General features: G+C 41.5%; 1 protein-coding gene across 2 annotated transcripts in view; it reads left to right on the top strand.

Annotated features, from left to right (window-relative positions):
• Positions 1–15,969, top strand: part of PIK3R1 (phosphoinositide-3-kinase regulatory subunit 1) — a 51,778-nt gene that overhangs the window by 23,594 nt on the left and 12,215 nt on the right. Inside the window, exons 1-6 of one of the 2 annotated variants that reach the window (XM_088443939.1) lie at positions 3,265–3,351; positions 7,379–7,471; positions 8,184–8,258; positions 10,630–10,761; positions 11,388–11,589; positions 12,236–12,315. In XM_088443939.1, coding sequence (XP_088300065.1) covers positions 10,743–10,761; positions 11,388–11,589; positions 12,236–12,315 — 301 coding nt within the window. In that variant the 5' untranslated portion in view covers positions 3,265–3,351; positions 7,379–7,471; positions 8,184–8,258; positions 10,630–10,742. Of the gene's footprint in view, positions 1–3,264; positions 3,352–7,378; positions 7,472–8,183; positions 8,259–10,629; positions 10,762–11,387; positions 11,590–12,235; positions 12,316–15,969 lie in introns of those variants that run through there. The other variant, XM_088443938.1, reaches the window with a different exon arrangement.

Consider the following 15,969-nt stretch of genomic DNA (forward strand, 5'->3'; position numbering starts at 1 on the left):
AAGACCACTAAACATACAATATTGATTTATCCAATACGAATTGAAGCTTATAATGTCAAATAAATGTAAAATCTGAATATTTTAAAAGTTAATCAACTCTGTGAAATATAAATTTGTACATTTGTGATGCAGCGAAGCTCATCTAGTACTCAGTCTGGTTGTTGTGCCCTTTACTAGGGCTACAGACAATTGGGGTAATTAAAGTCTATGCAGTGTGCTGCAACGATGCCGGGCGGCACATATCTGCCAGTTACTGTAATGCCGACATTGTAAGTTTTCCCGAACACACCTCTATGGGGTTCAATGGAAAACTTGCAATGCCAGCGGGCACGATAGACTGTTCTGAAACGGCATATCATGTCGATGTTGGGGAATTTCTTTCCCCCAATGAGTCTGCTGGGCATAGGAGGAAAACTATTGCTATCTCAAATGAAATCTAGTGCTCTCAAGTAGATACCGAAGTTATACAACACGGGGCTGGAGTCAATTAGAATGCGAAATGCCGAGATCCACGGGAAGTGCAATGATTTTGCCTCATTCGCCTGTTTTGAGACCATTTTCAACATTGCGCGCTCCCGCTTTTCGTCCTATTCAATTGCAAAACAGGCGAAAACGAGGACTTGCCAATGGCGAAACTAGCAAAAAGGACTTATTTTTTTGGGCTGGAATCGGTCTGTCCTCCAAAAAAGCATAAGTGACCCTGGTAATCAATATAGATGTGTATTAATAGCTGTAATAAAAATATTTTGGGTGCCTAAATTGGGTCAAATGGCTGTTATATGCACTTTTGCATTAGTGTGAAAAAAAATTATAGAAAGCAAGTTCTTTGGTGAAAAATAATTGCTGTAGTTAAATTGGGTGTACATTTAAATGGGTAATAGTATATTTTGGAGTTAATAAAGTGCATTTTTAAAATTTTTATAAAAAACAGCTGTTGCCGCCCCCTGCAATCCTAAAAACACCTGTCCCATCTGTACAGCACCCTAAAATACCCGACCCAATACTTAAAACCCATTTTCAAACACTTTACATTTTCACCCCAAAAATGACATGCCTTTTTTAGGGGATATTAAGATCATTTAAATTTTTTTTTTGCCTAATTAGTAATTAGGGGGGTGCCAAAAGGGTTCTGAACCAAGTCCCCACATTTTTACTTAAAAATAGGGATTTTGCACATCTTTTCTCCTGCCTTTGGGTGTAGAAACTTTTTTTCGCCTGCTTTTGCCTATGGAGTTTTCGCCAAGGCGAAAACGTCCTGGAATTGAATAGGTCAATACATCGGATACAGGCGAAAACAGCGCAGAGGCGAAAACCTTTCGCTGATGGCGGCGTTTTGAATACGGGCCACAGTCTTAAAAAGTAATGAGCCTATCTGAGAGGGAGATGCAGATTTGGGCAGACTTTGTCTTGGGATTATATATATTTTTATTAAATGACTCTTCAGCTAAAGTGCTGTGAGCTTCTTAATGCATAAGAGGCATGTAGGGGGCAGCAGAACTCAATCCAGCTTTAATTCCCCGGGGCTTACTTCCAGAAAGTGTCTCTGCTTTGATTGGAGCCAACAAAAGCCATCTGTTCTCTTATTTATAGCTCCTATTTCTAAGAAGCATACTCTATAGCAAATAAAAAGTAAGTGACTGGTCATAATTCATACTTTTACTGAGGCTTGACTTGTCAGGACATGATGTACAACACCTCACAGACTATTCACCTGCACTTACTCTTTTAGACTGGGTACTAATTAGGAAAACCGTACTGGTCAGACTTCTTAGCTTTAAAGGTGAAATGAGAACTGTTCAGAAAAGGAGAGATGTACAACTAATACTGTCATTACAACATGCCTGCATGTTAAGAGGTTTTCATAGGGTCCGATTCATGTAGGGGCGATGTTCGGCTGCACACATTTGCCCGTTATGGTATGAGGAACATCGATAGTTTCACGCACCTCTATGGGGGATGTTGCTAGCTGCTATATACCTTTGCGATGGTGTCGTCCTGAAATCGGCTTTTTGAATTGCCCCCATAGCGTCTGATAAGGCATTATATACCATCCTGCCCTGTGGCATGTAGGTTGTTGAAGTTTCACAACCCTGTGTGAGTTTATAAAATAGGTCATGACCACTCACACTTTCTAATTAATAATTTTAAGGGACTTTGTACTTCTCATATCGGACCCTCCATGAGGAATCTAATTGGCTAGCTCCCCTCCAAACTGCACGGGCGCTAGCCAGTTGTTTGCGCGACCAGCTACGAGGCTGCACTTATCGTGGCTTTCTGCTTGCACGCTCCTGAGTTGCGTGCAGAAATCCGCGTAAAGTAGGGCTTTAGGGCAGGTTGCACTTAGCGACAGCGCGCCCAGCACTTGGCGTAATACAGCTACTCCCATGTATTCTCATACAAAAAAAGGGGAATAGCTCCTGTGCCGTTTAGACAGAAGCCACAAACAATTGAATTGCCCCCTAAAATTAATGCACCTCTTGGATTGTAAACTTGCATGTTCAGGGCCATCTTTTTATCTTCTGTTTCAGATCCCCCTCAGTGTACAGCGCTGTGTGTGTGTGTGTGTGTGTCTCAAATATAATTTTATTATGGTTTATTTATGCAAATAATTGTGCAAAGTTCAAATCTTTTTCTTTGCTGTACCTAGAAGTCTCCAGCCCTTCACCTACAGATCATGCACATACACACTTATTCTTTGAAATCTTTTCATGATTTGATGTTCAGTAATTTGGCTCCGTTATGTGTGTCTGGAACAAATATAGAAGCTTTAACTTTCCACTTGACTCTGCCAGGTATTAGTTTTATAATATCTTTCTGCTGAGAACCTCTTCAAAAGGTGCAGCTGCGAGCTGGTTTCATCTTGCACTGTGCAGCAATGTTGGCAGGGCTCTCAATGTCAGGTATGCTGCCGGTCTCGGGGTCTCTGTTCAGGCCAGTCACTGTTACCAGGAGACAAGAGCCAGGGGATTGGAGGGCATCTTGAGATATGAAGCCGGCTGATTTGCTGCCACTGTATGGAAGTAAAAATAGACTTAGTGGAAAATGCTTGCGTGGATGACATGTCATCAGCAGCCTTTTTGTACTACCTGCAGGAGGTCCTACAGCTCGCACTTGGCCATCCACCGAGTAAGGAGCTTCTAACTGTGCTCAGGCAGCGGGTCTATTTCCCTTTGTCGCAAAAAAAAAAAACCCTCTGAGAACAGAAAATGATTGCACTTAGCGAAAAACTGATTGAGGACTGTAGCAAAGGGATTAACAAGGTTGCAAAGTTCCTGAAGGGGGGATTCGGTGTCCCCAAGCTTCAGTCCGTCTTCCAGAACAGCTCCAAGCAAGCGAGAATTTTGCTGGCAGGTATAAAAGGCATGGACTACTTAGTTTTTATTTCAGGCTTGTCTTCCAGCCCAGGGTGCACCGTGCTGATTATGGAGTGCTCCCCGAGAGCTGACGCTCACTGGCCTGCCTTCATGTTTAAGGAATCTACAGAATGGCTTAAAAAAAATACAAGTAGACACTGTTCTGGCTTCCTGTTCCTGCTCTGTGGACATATTCTGCATTTTAATGTCCTTCCTCTCCCCCTCTCCCCAAGCTTTTAAACTTCATTCAGCCTTTGACTAGCCAAAATGTATGTATTTTTTTTTTTTTCTATCTCTCCCCCCCATTTCCCACACCCCACAATTCAGCGACTATCATTTCCTGTCTGCTTTCCTAAAATGAAAAGGCGCTATTCACATTCCCTTTCCAGAGTCCAGCACTAGCATTTACAGCAAAGAATGAAGCAGAGGGGTTATTTTAACAGCTTGCATTCCTTCAGTAAGCTGCTTTTTTTTTTTTTTTTTTTTTTTTTTTTAAATGGGCTGTTTCATGAAAACTCCCATGTTATTCCTGAAGGGGAAGCATGAAGTTTTTTTTTGTTTTAATTAGATTTACGGCCCTTGTATGTATATTGTACCTTTTATATTTTTGTGAGGGTAACCGGCGACATTAGCTTTGTGCCTTTCTCTCGATTTTAAAATCTTTTTAGGAAGTCCAATATTTGTATTTCTGTTCCATCGGTTGTATGATCGCATTTAGTTTACATGTAGCAGGGAAGTCTCGTTCACTCCAGCAGTGATTCCCTTGAGTCTGCTAGCTGTAACAATATATACATTTATAGTAAATGTATTCTCCCTAATCAGCAGCTGTATCTTATCTGCTCATCCGTCTGGTGGTTTCTTGATGCGTCTTTACTGGGTACAGACATCCTATTTCTGTTGAATCCTAACTTCAAGGTTTATAGTATTTTGAGGCGCGCATAGTCGTAATTTGGCGACTTAAACTGCTGTCAGATTAATTCAGAGTGAAAAATGTATTGTGGGGATCAGTGCTTCTTTGTGCCATGAGCCAGCTAATGCTGACAAATCGATTTTTATAGAAATGTTAGTACAGTATGCTCTCATTAAAGCCTGTAATGTCTTGTGGCAGGGGATAGGCAGTCACAGAGCTGCTTCTAGTGTCCCATAGCACTTCAGAAGTCTGGATATATAAAGTTTGAACATACAATGTGGCTTTTACTCTTGGCAAACTTCAAAGCTGAATACTTTTCATTTTGCAGTCTCCTGGAAAGTCATTAAATACCCACCTCTAGGATTATCGTTCAATCACAGGGGAGTACTTAATATCTCTGCATGCGCCCTCTTCTCAAGGAATCCATCTAGCAGAGTTCTCTGTGCACTTTGACCTTCACTCCAGTGCTGATTATGCAAGGCTAGCAATCCTTCAGGAGCAGAAAGTTTTAAGGGCTTGTTCACACAAGTGAGCTGGGAAGTGGGTAAAAGCATATGAGAACGAACTGGCACCAGTTTATAACACTGCTTTAAAACTTTAGAATGTACTTTTCTGGCGCATTAAGCAGACTATAGATTTGAGTGGGCCCTAAACTTTGCAATACGGTCCGAGGTAGCTGCTTGGCTGTAAATTGCAGAGGATTAATTGGGATTATAGTTTAATTCCTGTGAGAAGCGGATTAATTGTTCTCTTGTCAGTTTAATGAATGCTTTTATGGGGCTGTAGTTGTGTTTCATTTGGATGCCCCAGTTATTATATGGGTTACAGCACAAAAGGAGAGTCCTTTTAAAAATGTCTTCAAATGACTGCAAACTTGGAAGTCTTAATAATGCAGACTTGTTAGGGGGCCTTGCACAGTCTGAGCTTTATATGTCTTGTGTTTTTTTGTTTTGTGTGCGTCTTTGTAGCGTAGTAACCTTTCCGATCTGAGCTCTTTCGGTTGTTCCAAAATGTATGTTTGCATTTGAGGTTCCTTATTTTGTCTCCTGAACCAGAGAGCACAGATTCCTCATTACCCTCCACTGCACATTTGAAAGATCTATTTTTGTAGTGTTGTACGTTTCAGTTACACAGACACCACACAGTGAAACGAAGAGGTGCAGACATATCGCATTCTGTAGCAGACAAACTGTGGTACTCCCCAGCTGCAGTGATTTCCAGAATGCCCTGAGTAGCACAAGTTGTGTATATATTCAGCATAGCACTGCTGAGGGTTTCGCAATACTTGCCGGGTAATCCTAGGATCTACCTCCCCAGTTCTTGTTGCTACAGCTGTGCATTGGATATAATGCACCTTTTTCAACCTAAAAAAACTGCTTGTGTATCTGCTTTTTCCAGCTTAAGGAGCATATACACTAGACTGTATGCTCCCTGAGTGATATCGTCTAGTGTGTCCCTGGCAGGGTGTGCTCAATGTCGTTCATGACATTGAGCACACCCGCTGAACGATATCATTAACAATATCGTTCAGCGCCGGGATATCTCCCCCATCCCCCAACCTGCAGCCACCTGACAATATTGCCAGGTTGGCCTGCATGTTTGCCCGATGAACGATAAAGACGAACAACCTGCGAGAACACATCGTTTGTCGGTTATCGTTCATCATTTAGGTAAAAAAATGGATGATAAAGTGAACGTTATCGTTCAGTCGTCCACTTTAATCGCCCAGTGTGTACGCACCTTTTTACATTATGTTTTTAAGTTGGTTCCAGTTAGTGAACGCTTGTAAAATCGGCAAATGTAATTTTCGGCAGAATGTAGCGACTGCTAGGACATTAGTAATCTGGGCAGTTTGTTACAATGTTGCAGTGAATGTGGGAGCTGTAAGGAAGCAGATGTCTGGTAGCCGCTGAACAGTCACCGGTTCTTCTAAACATCCTCTTCTGTCGTGTAACTGCTCACGATTTGTATACCCATAAAGAAAATGGTAAATCTCCTACCCAGTCTGCTTTTAATGTAAATATTTGAAATGTGTGGCTCTCTGGGAAGGCTTACTGTCCAGTCTTTCTGGAAAGGCTTACAAAGCGGAGGTAGAACTCTTATTACCTGAATTTAGTCAGCAGAAATCAGTAGGAGGGAATTCAATAGTTTTTAGGGCACCTGATGCAGCAATTCAAGACTATGTTACTTATCGCGCCCAAATGCACCTGGTTTAGCCGCATAAAACGGCAGTATAGGGGCCCAAAAGCCCGACTGTTCGTGGATTTCTGTTTGCCACATCAGGATGGTGCGAGCAGAAATCTGGGCACTCATGCCCGATCGAATCGACAATTGAGTTGCTCAGTCGGGCACCTACCACTAACTGGCATGCAAATAACAATTGAATTTCCCCCCTCACAACAGTGTTTGTTTTTAAACCGAATAGAAGCCCTATGTAGGTTTATTTATTTATTTTTTGTCTTCCTCTCCATTTTTTGAAACAAAAATAAATGCAATCTGTGAAACCAACAAGAAAAGCGTCCGATTCTTGATGAACGGTGCATATTTACAGATTTTCCATAGTGCATTGTGTTCCCATAGGCCAGAGCAGAGTAACTCCTGAGTCAGGCAGTCATGGCTTTTAAATCATGAATGACTGGGATTTAAATTTTGAAGTTCCTCCTTTTTAAAGGTTCAGCTCGCTTCTGGATTTGGCTAATTGGCTCTGCTTTTTGTTCATCGCTCCATGTAAGCTTGCTACGGTTGAGTTGAAGATTATTAAAGTGCTGAAGCGTAGACGTATGAAGGATTTACCGCCCCAAGCCGGCACCATCGCCTTGTCTCTGGCTCCCTCTACCTGTAGATGGTTGTATGTGCTGTTCCATATAGCTAGATATTTATTTCTGGCCTGTTTCAGTTCAAATAGTTGTATATTTTTTTTTTTTGCTTTTTGACCACACGAAGGATGGAAGTCTCTTCTGTATACAGTGATGAATTCAACATTTACGCAGACTTGTCAAATATAAAGTGTTTGTTTTGAGTTTAAACTTTAACTTCCACACTGTGAGCTTTGTAACAAGGTTTTCTTTTTAAGCTGGAAACTAATAATTTTTTTTCTTTCTCTCTTCTCTTGTAGCTTTCACGCTTCCCGATCTTACTGAGCAGTTCTCACCGCCAGAGACGGCCCCACCAGTCCTTGTCAAGCTGGTAGAGACTATTGAAAGAAAAGGTACAAACTTTTAATATACCGCTACCACCTCAACTAGATAGCAACGTTTCTCTACCCTGGCATATACGGCTTTCAAAAATAAAAATCTTTTTGTGACCCGTTTCATTGCAATAAGTCCTTTTGAAGTTAAAAGGAAAAGGGCAAGCTATGGGGTCATTTTTAACGGTGAATAAGCCATTGTCCGATCAGCTTCTCTTGACAACTAAAAATAGCAATGCCCATTTTGACGTTGCTGCTGCTTGGATATTTTCACGCTCCAACGAAGGGTTAATATCTCATCAATTCCGTAGGTTTCCCACCACCGTGCAGCTGCAGATCTAATTATTGCATGTAGCTCCCGGATTTAGCGCCTGGAGACTTTCAGTTACTCCTGCATGAAGCCCAGGACTAGACCTGAGGGTGCGAGCAGGAATCCACCTTAACTGGTTTCTCAGGGATAGTTGCAAGAATCTGCGTGCGGTAACTGCTTAGCTTCCTCCTGGGTTAAGTACCAGGCACAATGCAGTCAATTGAATAGCTCCGGGCACTTAAGCAGAGAACTACATCCCCGCAATGCTAATTGAATTGCCCCCTAAGAGTGCATTTGAAGCAAGGGCGTTGTTGACATTGTGAAGCGAAGCACTGCTGCGTTCCGGCTTATACATATCTTATCGAAACAATTTCACTTCCGCCCAGATTTCCTTTCGGATACTCAGCAAGATTTCTCTTTCAGGCTTGGATTCCCCAATCTTGTACAGATCCCAGGGTACCAGCAGCGTGCCTGACCTTCGGCAAATCCTTGAATATGGTATGTGTTAGTAGTAATCACTTTTATTTATAGGGAGTCACAAAGTGTCTGCTGCGCCGTGCAGTTGAGTCAAAATTACATAAATATTTAAAAAATACAAACCATAGTACAAATACACCCACGACACTGGTGGTAGGTTAGAGACTAAGGGGGTATTCAATTAAGGGCGAAGCAATTTGCCCAGCCGAATCTGTACGGTAGCGGTATCTCAGTCAGAAGTGTTTGCTATCCTGTTGAGTAGCTAGCACTTTTGTGCAAATCGGGCATTTGGCCAGGAGAAGGATGTGACATGGGCTACCATTGCCGGCATTTAAACGCCGCGGCAGCAGCAATTTGCACCCTTCACCGGCAATTGAGTCATCGGGCAGAAGAATAGAGACCTTAACAGATGCACACTGTTGACAGGGTTAGTGCAGGGAGGAGCAGATGAGGGAAGTGGGCTCGGCCTTTGAGGCCTTACAGTCTTTAAGGGAGAAGGAAACAGGAGGGAGAGCCCTGGGAGAGAGGGTAGGTGGACGGTCAGACTAAGGGCCGTATTTATTTGCAGGCGAAAAGCCATACTCGGCGAAAAGTTTTCGCCTGTCGGAAACTTTCCGTCATATTCAATTGCAAAGTCTTTTTTTCGTTGGTGTGAAAAGTCTGCGCCTTGTAACCAGCGGAAAAGATTCGCCTCATGGTGGAGGCAAAAAAAAATGCAGTGTTGGGGGTTTGGGGTGCAAAGTTGCAGGAACACACCTGCAGCCTTGGGACAGTCCCCCAAAGGTAAACTGCGTAAAAAAAACGTAAAAAAAAAATACTTTAGATCACCCAAAAAAGTACTTTTGTTTTGGGGGCGAAAAAACACAAAGTTGGGGGACAAACTTAAAAACTAGTGAAATAGACTACAGGGGGTCCCCCAAGTATGCCCCAGGTGTTTTTTTGATTGCAGGTGCTTGCGGTTTTGTTTTGTTTGTTGTTTTTTTTTTTTTTTTTTTTTAAACCTCACTTTAGCAATTTTAAACCATGCTTGCACCCATTTTCAAGTACCCCAAATTAGCTGGGACTACTTTTTTCCGCAAAAAAAACCTGCTAAATGTTATTCTTCACCACTTGTGCAAAGACGCTAATTAGCAGCAATTGAGAGCATTTAAGCACCCCAAATAGCTTCAGTAGGGCTATCCGGGGGTACCCCATGTCAGTGCATCATTCGGGGGGTGACAGGCTGATTTCCCCAAATCTGACAGCATTTTTCACCTGTTTGAGTTTTGTCAAGGATGCGTTTTCGCGTCCTTTGGAATTGAATAGGGCGAAAAGCGGACCCGCAAATGCAAAGTGTTTTCTCCAAAAACACGCGATATAGGCAGAAAGTCCGGCAAGCGCAATTGAATATGGGCTTAAGAGTGTATACTTAATACAGTAGATAAATTAAATGTGTAACTAGAGACAGACATTTGTAATCTGAACCAATATCGATGGGAATGCAATTCATCAAATCCCAAAAATACTATTGATATCACTGAAGTATGAGGCACCTTTCCCCCTCTCGTGTACCAATAATAGTACTGCTTCGATCCACTGGGCTCAACCTACACGATGCTGCCCCCCAAGTATCTAGTATTATACATTCCATGATTTTAAAATGCAATATAGTTGGAGTTTGCAGTTGACATTCCACCCAGTAGATGTCAGCATACACCATGAATGAATATTCACTCGAATGAGTAGTGAACAAAACCTTCCACACAACCTTTACAAAGTGTCATATGTTATAAAATTTGAGGATTTCTAGGAGTTCATAATGAGAAAATTGCTAATATGTCAGAACTGTTTTGTGTAACATTGTAAAAATAGTAACTAATTCAGCAAATTATTTGTATACCTTTCCTTTTAAAGTCCGTGTCAAAAGCCACTGAAATGTTGCTTAAATTGCAATTACACTATAAGGCACAAAACTTAATCTCTGAATTTTATTATATTCCTGCTATGTTCCACTAACGTTTTTGCAGCCTTCAAATCACCGTTTGTTTGTGTCATGGGTTAGGCATTGCTGAACACCCGGCTTTCCCCACCCTTGAAAAAGATCCTCATTACGTCTGTTTATACATAATATTTACAGGCAAAACACAGACTTGTTAAAATCGGCTTTTATAACCTTGTTGGTCAGTCTTCTGCAGTTAGTTTTACATTTTGTATAACCTGTTACTGTTTCACATTTGAAAATGCTTCGATGTGAGAAAATAGTGGTGTATGTTTCATTTTATACATTATGCTTTACTAAGGAATGTTTTCAAACTGAATCCTTCAGCACATTTGATCGGCTGTATGGGGTGTACTCAGTGGAAGTCAGCTGCTGATTAAGCCGCCTTCTATTTGGTTGTTTTTTTTTTATTAGATTCTGCTGCAGCCGATCTAGAGCATCTGGACTTACCAACTTTAAATGATGCACTACAGAGATACCTTTCGGATCTCCCAAACCCCGTCATTCCAGCAGTCACATACAATGAGATGCTCTGTGCTGTAAGAGGTATGGACGGAAGTGTATTATGCTGACGTGGTATTTTGCAGATTTATATTTGTGTATCATTTTATATCGGGTGAATGATGTTAGCACATATCCCCTTTAATTTAACTTTTTTAGTAGAATTAGATGTGTAATGTTTAGCAATATGAAGGACTCTGCATCTGTGTGCATAGAAGAGGTAATTGTTAACCTTTTTATCAGTGCTGGCAAGAGCAGAGTATTTAGGGAGGACATGGTGTTCCTAGGTTCAGCAGACTCCAGCACCTGCTGCTCTGTATATGAGGCTTATCTTTTCACAAAGTCCACCCAGAACGAGAGTAGGACGTCTTGGTGTTAACCCACAAACCTGACGCTGTGTCACATGCCGCAGAAACAGGATATTGATCTGATAACCTTCACACAAGACCTGTGGGTGTTTCATAACCAATGGCCTGTGACTATAATGCTAATCACACCTGCTAAATCGTGTGGTCTATACCACAATACAGCTTCAGCTCAACATTGTCTGCTACTTCATCATACGGGGGTTACGCTACACAATTGTGCAATTTCTCACTTTATGAAAGCACAGTCGGGAGTTTTTATGACTGTTTAAAAAAGAAAAACATTTTGTCTTCCTCTGTCTGCAGAACCCTTAAACTCTAACGACCATGCACAACTGCTGAGGAAAATAATCCAATCTGCAAATGTGCCTCACCAGTACTGGCTCACACTCCAGTACCTGCTGAAACATTTCTTTCAACTTTGTCAGAGTTCCAACAAAAACTTACTGACTGCAAAGTTACTGGCAGAAATCTTTAGCCCACTTCTCTTCAGAACCCAGCTATTAAGGTATGTACTCAAGCACAGAAATCCTGTGTCATACTGAATCTACATATTTTATATCTATTATGAAAAAAAAATACAAATCTATATAAAAATAATGTGTATATGTTGAGTCTCCCATATCCAAATATTCCGAAACACGGAATTATTTTGGCATGACCGAGATAATGAAACCTTTGATTTTTGATGGTTCAATGTACACTAACTTTGTCTAAGGCACAAATTATTAAAAATATTGTATAAAATCGCCTTCAGGCTGTGTGTATAAGGTGTATATGAAACATAAATGAATTTCATTTCTGTACACAAACTTTGCTTGAGCCCACAAAATTATTGAAAATATTGTATAATATGACCTGCAGGCTGTGTGTATAAGGTGTATATAACACATAAATGCATTCTGCGTGTATATTTGGGTCCCATTCCCAAGATATTTCATTATGATATGCAATTATTCCAAAATACCTCTGGTCCCAAGCATTTTGGATATGGGAGACTCAACCTGTATAATTTATTCATTTTTTATTTTGTAACTTTACATAATGAATATGGGAATGCGCCCTCCTCACTTATTTTTCTAGACCTCACTTTTCTGTTTTATATTGTATTCCCTCTACTTGCTAATGCAACATTTTGTTCTTTATGTTCACAGCTCGGACAGCCCAGAGTACAGCACCCAGATTCTGGAGATCCTAATCGCCAGTGAATGGAATGAGCAGCAAGCAGCACCAGGTACAAGCACTCTTTTATCTTCTACATTATTGCATTGTTATCTTTATTAGTGTACTTGAAGATAGCTCCAAATCCCTTGACTGCAGCCACAGCATTATTATCTACTTGTGTAGTTTGCATAACTTAAAAGTTCAATTAACCAAAACCTAGAGCCAAAAGTTTGTTCAGATATTGCTATTTATTGAGCAGAAACCTCGGATATATAGCCTTGGAAAATTGAATGGAAATGGAAAAATCTAAAATTACTTTTATATTTCCACCTCAGATTAAAACAGATGTAAATGTACCAGTTGGGTAGAGGGTAATCCTGGAAGCAATGTAAAATGCGTTGGTATAGCTGTTGGAAGCACATGCTTGCTGTTTTAGTATCTGTTATACAGATGTGTCCTCATACATGTAGCCTCAGTACGCCACGCAGCGCGACTTGCCTGGCGTGAGTGACCCGTCAGGTCCTGTGCTAGCGTTGGGTGTCTTTTTTTTTTTTTTTTTCTTTTTCTTGTTGAAAATGCATCGAAGTCGCAATATGATGTGACTAGGATGCGGGTTTCTGTGCACCGGAGTCTATATATGAAGCACAACTTAACTTGGAATGACAAAAACTGCAGCCGCTACATTGTAGCACTTCGTATACAGATTCAGAGACTCTGTCACATACACACATACAAGTGTTGCATATTGAATTCGCACTGTCTCCTGATGAGTCCCATAGTGTTCCTGTTAGGCAGGGCACGGTGCCCATCTAAAACAGCCTAACTTCAAACTGTGTAAAATGCACTCTGCTTTTATGGTGGCACCCTGCTGAGACAGCCTGCCAGGTGCAGTGTCCCGCGGGTGCGAAAAGTTACGGCAAAAGTTGCCTTTGAGTGAATAGATTTTGTGCACCTGCCCACTGAATAGTTGCACTCTACAGGGAGAGCTTTGGGGCTGCCTAACATCTCAGTGAGTGCTAGGCACGCCTCCTACAGCAATGACCTTAAGGGATGCCTCCTTTCCAAGTATCTACGCCCCTATTTCCGGTGCATGTAATAGTGTCCATTTTCACACAGGGTGCCCTGCCCCTTTCTGGCCCTAGCATGAACACTAGTCCTAGACGCAAAAGACACCCAGCGCTAGCAGAGTCTCACGGGACCTGGTGCGCCGAGAAGGGCTTTTTAGTGCGACTGCAGCAAAGATGTGTAAGGACACATTTGTAGAGTCTTTTATGGGCCTTTTGCAGAGATTGAGAACTTGCCCCAATCTACTTTTGTTTTGTTTTTTTTTCCCTTTTGTGTTTTCTTTTGTGCATTATCTATTAATATGTCAACATAAAGTGTACTACTAGTGTTGTGACGGTCTCCTTATTGTATAATGTGTTTTGTGATCCTGTCCAATATCTGATCACACAGTCCCTTACCATAGTCTGGACCAGTAACATTGAAGTGCGCTCCAACAGATTAGTGAGTGTAGGAGAGGATACTGGAGTTAGCTTGTCAGATGGAGGAAGCCGGGTGGAGAAATCACCATCTCACTGATGCACGATAGGGCCATTCAGACAAGGAGATGTTGCTTTAAACTCCTACTCTCCCGCCACTGTATTAGATCTAGGTGAAATAACTTGCAAAAGAAACAAAATGTACTGCAAACTTGTGGCTCATTAATATTCTCCAATGACCAAAAGAAGACCGTGAATGGCTAGAAAAACTTGCAGTACATATCCCACATTTCTATAGAGCCTTATACTAATTTGATTCAGATGCAGCATTATTGATTAACGCTTACCAAAGCAAGTGTCTGCTGCATATCCTCCAGCCAATGTACTACTAGACATGGACCTGTTATATAGAGTAGGCTGCCTGTTGGCTTAAGCAACCTGTGGCTCACCAGCTGTTGTGGAACTTAAGGCTGGATACGTACTTGGGCGACAGGCAATTATGCCGATGTCCAGGGTCTCCCAGGACATCGCTTGGTTGCCGGTACATACTGGAGCGATTACTCATTCCATCCTCCGTTAACATGCATGGCGCCGCGTGCGATGTATCGTTCATACATACTGCACAATATGCACGATTTGTCATTCCGGTTTGGCCATCGTTCCAGTGTGTACCAGACGTAAGAATTCCTGCATGCTTTGAGGTAAACTAAGTAATTGTCCATAAACCGTAACGCAGATTCCATAGGACCATATGTCCGGAAGGCAATACATGAGAACATGGAATGTCTTCCCTAGTAAACGTAAGACGTCTTTGCTGCTATGGTATTGGCCCCGTAAAAGCTCTGCTGCTTTAGATCTATCTTCTCACTGTTTAGAGACCTTCGGACGACATGAATTATTGGTCGTCGGAAAGTTTACTGTGGGGTGTGTCTGTTTTTGTTTTACTGTTTGATAACACAGGCCTTCCTACGTCAAGCCTAGCCAACAGTTGCTATTATATATTCTTCCATATCATTTACATGTATAATTGAGCTGTAAACTGAGAACTGTCTGTACATATTTTATCCGGGTGACCCAGAGACGAGCTGTACGGCTGTGCATACTATCTATACGTCTGTCCTTGTGTGCACTCGCTGAACAGAAATGGCCACAGTCATCACTCTCTGTAGTCTGTAATTATGTTGGTTTTTTTTTTGTTTTGTTTTAGAACTGAATTTTAGAGATCCTTTTTAGATATGATGTTTTTATTCCTGTTTTATTTTTGAGCTGTGCTGGGGTAACTCGGGAATTTCCAGGACAACTGATAAGAATGATACATTTCAGATCTTTAGTAGTCATTATTCCAGGTTCCCAAACTCCAACGTTACAGTCCAGGTTTTAAGGATCTTCATGCTTGAGTCCGGATAGTTAACGCAAATTGTCTGCGGTACTAATTCTAAGTCACCTGCCTCCTAACATGGATATCCTTAAAGCGTGGACTGTAATGGCGTAGTTTAGGAACCTCTGCATTATTCGGTTTTCAGTCAGGAGACTGCCAAATCCCAGGGACTTATGGGCACCTTAAATACGTTAGACTAGAATGTTTTTTGCTCATACTTGCTTTCGCCACCAGAGGTCCCTCTTTAGCATGTTTTTCTTACTTTGGCCACACAAAAACTGAATATGGCTTTCCTTCTGCAAAATCTCCAACTCCGAATTAACTTGTGTTACTTACACGTTTTCACTTTGTGTTTCTTACACTTTTTGTGATACAATTTATAGTTCTCTCCATTTAGGGGTCATGCATATGTTTCTTATTTGAGTTCATAAATAAAATTCTCAAATGCAAGTTATTATTATTAGTATTATTATTATTCTGTCATAAATGTCTCCCATTGTGTTGCGATTTCTTAAAATGTATAGCGTCGACACAGTGCAATCTCAATGCTATATTGTATGTCTTGCTAGATATTCTATTGGTTGTAAAGTTGCTCGTAGGGGATGGGTTGATTCTATTGGAGGAATCCAGTTCTTGGCGATATTCCACCGCAAAAGTTGGCTGCGCATATCCCTGAGAAATGAGGTAGCACAGCATCTGGACGATTGTGTTGGGTGCCGGCATTCCGGAAGTCCCGACTGCTCTTTTCGGACATCGCTAAGAACTGGATCACCTCCCCCCCTATAGTTCTAGTGGCATTCTGTGACTTGGCTGCCAATGTCTAAATTAGAATTGGAAATAATAACCACCTACTGTGTGTAATCCT

This window comes from Taudactylus pleione, unplaced genomic scaffold, assembly GCF_031769625.1.
Source record: "Taudactylus pleione unplaced genomic scaffold, aTauple2 ptg000336l, whole genome shotgun sequence".
Taxonomy (NCBI): Eukaryota; Metazoa; Chordata; class Amphibia; order Anura; family Myobatrachidae; genus Taudactylus; species Taudactylus pleione.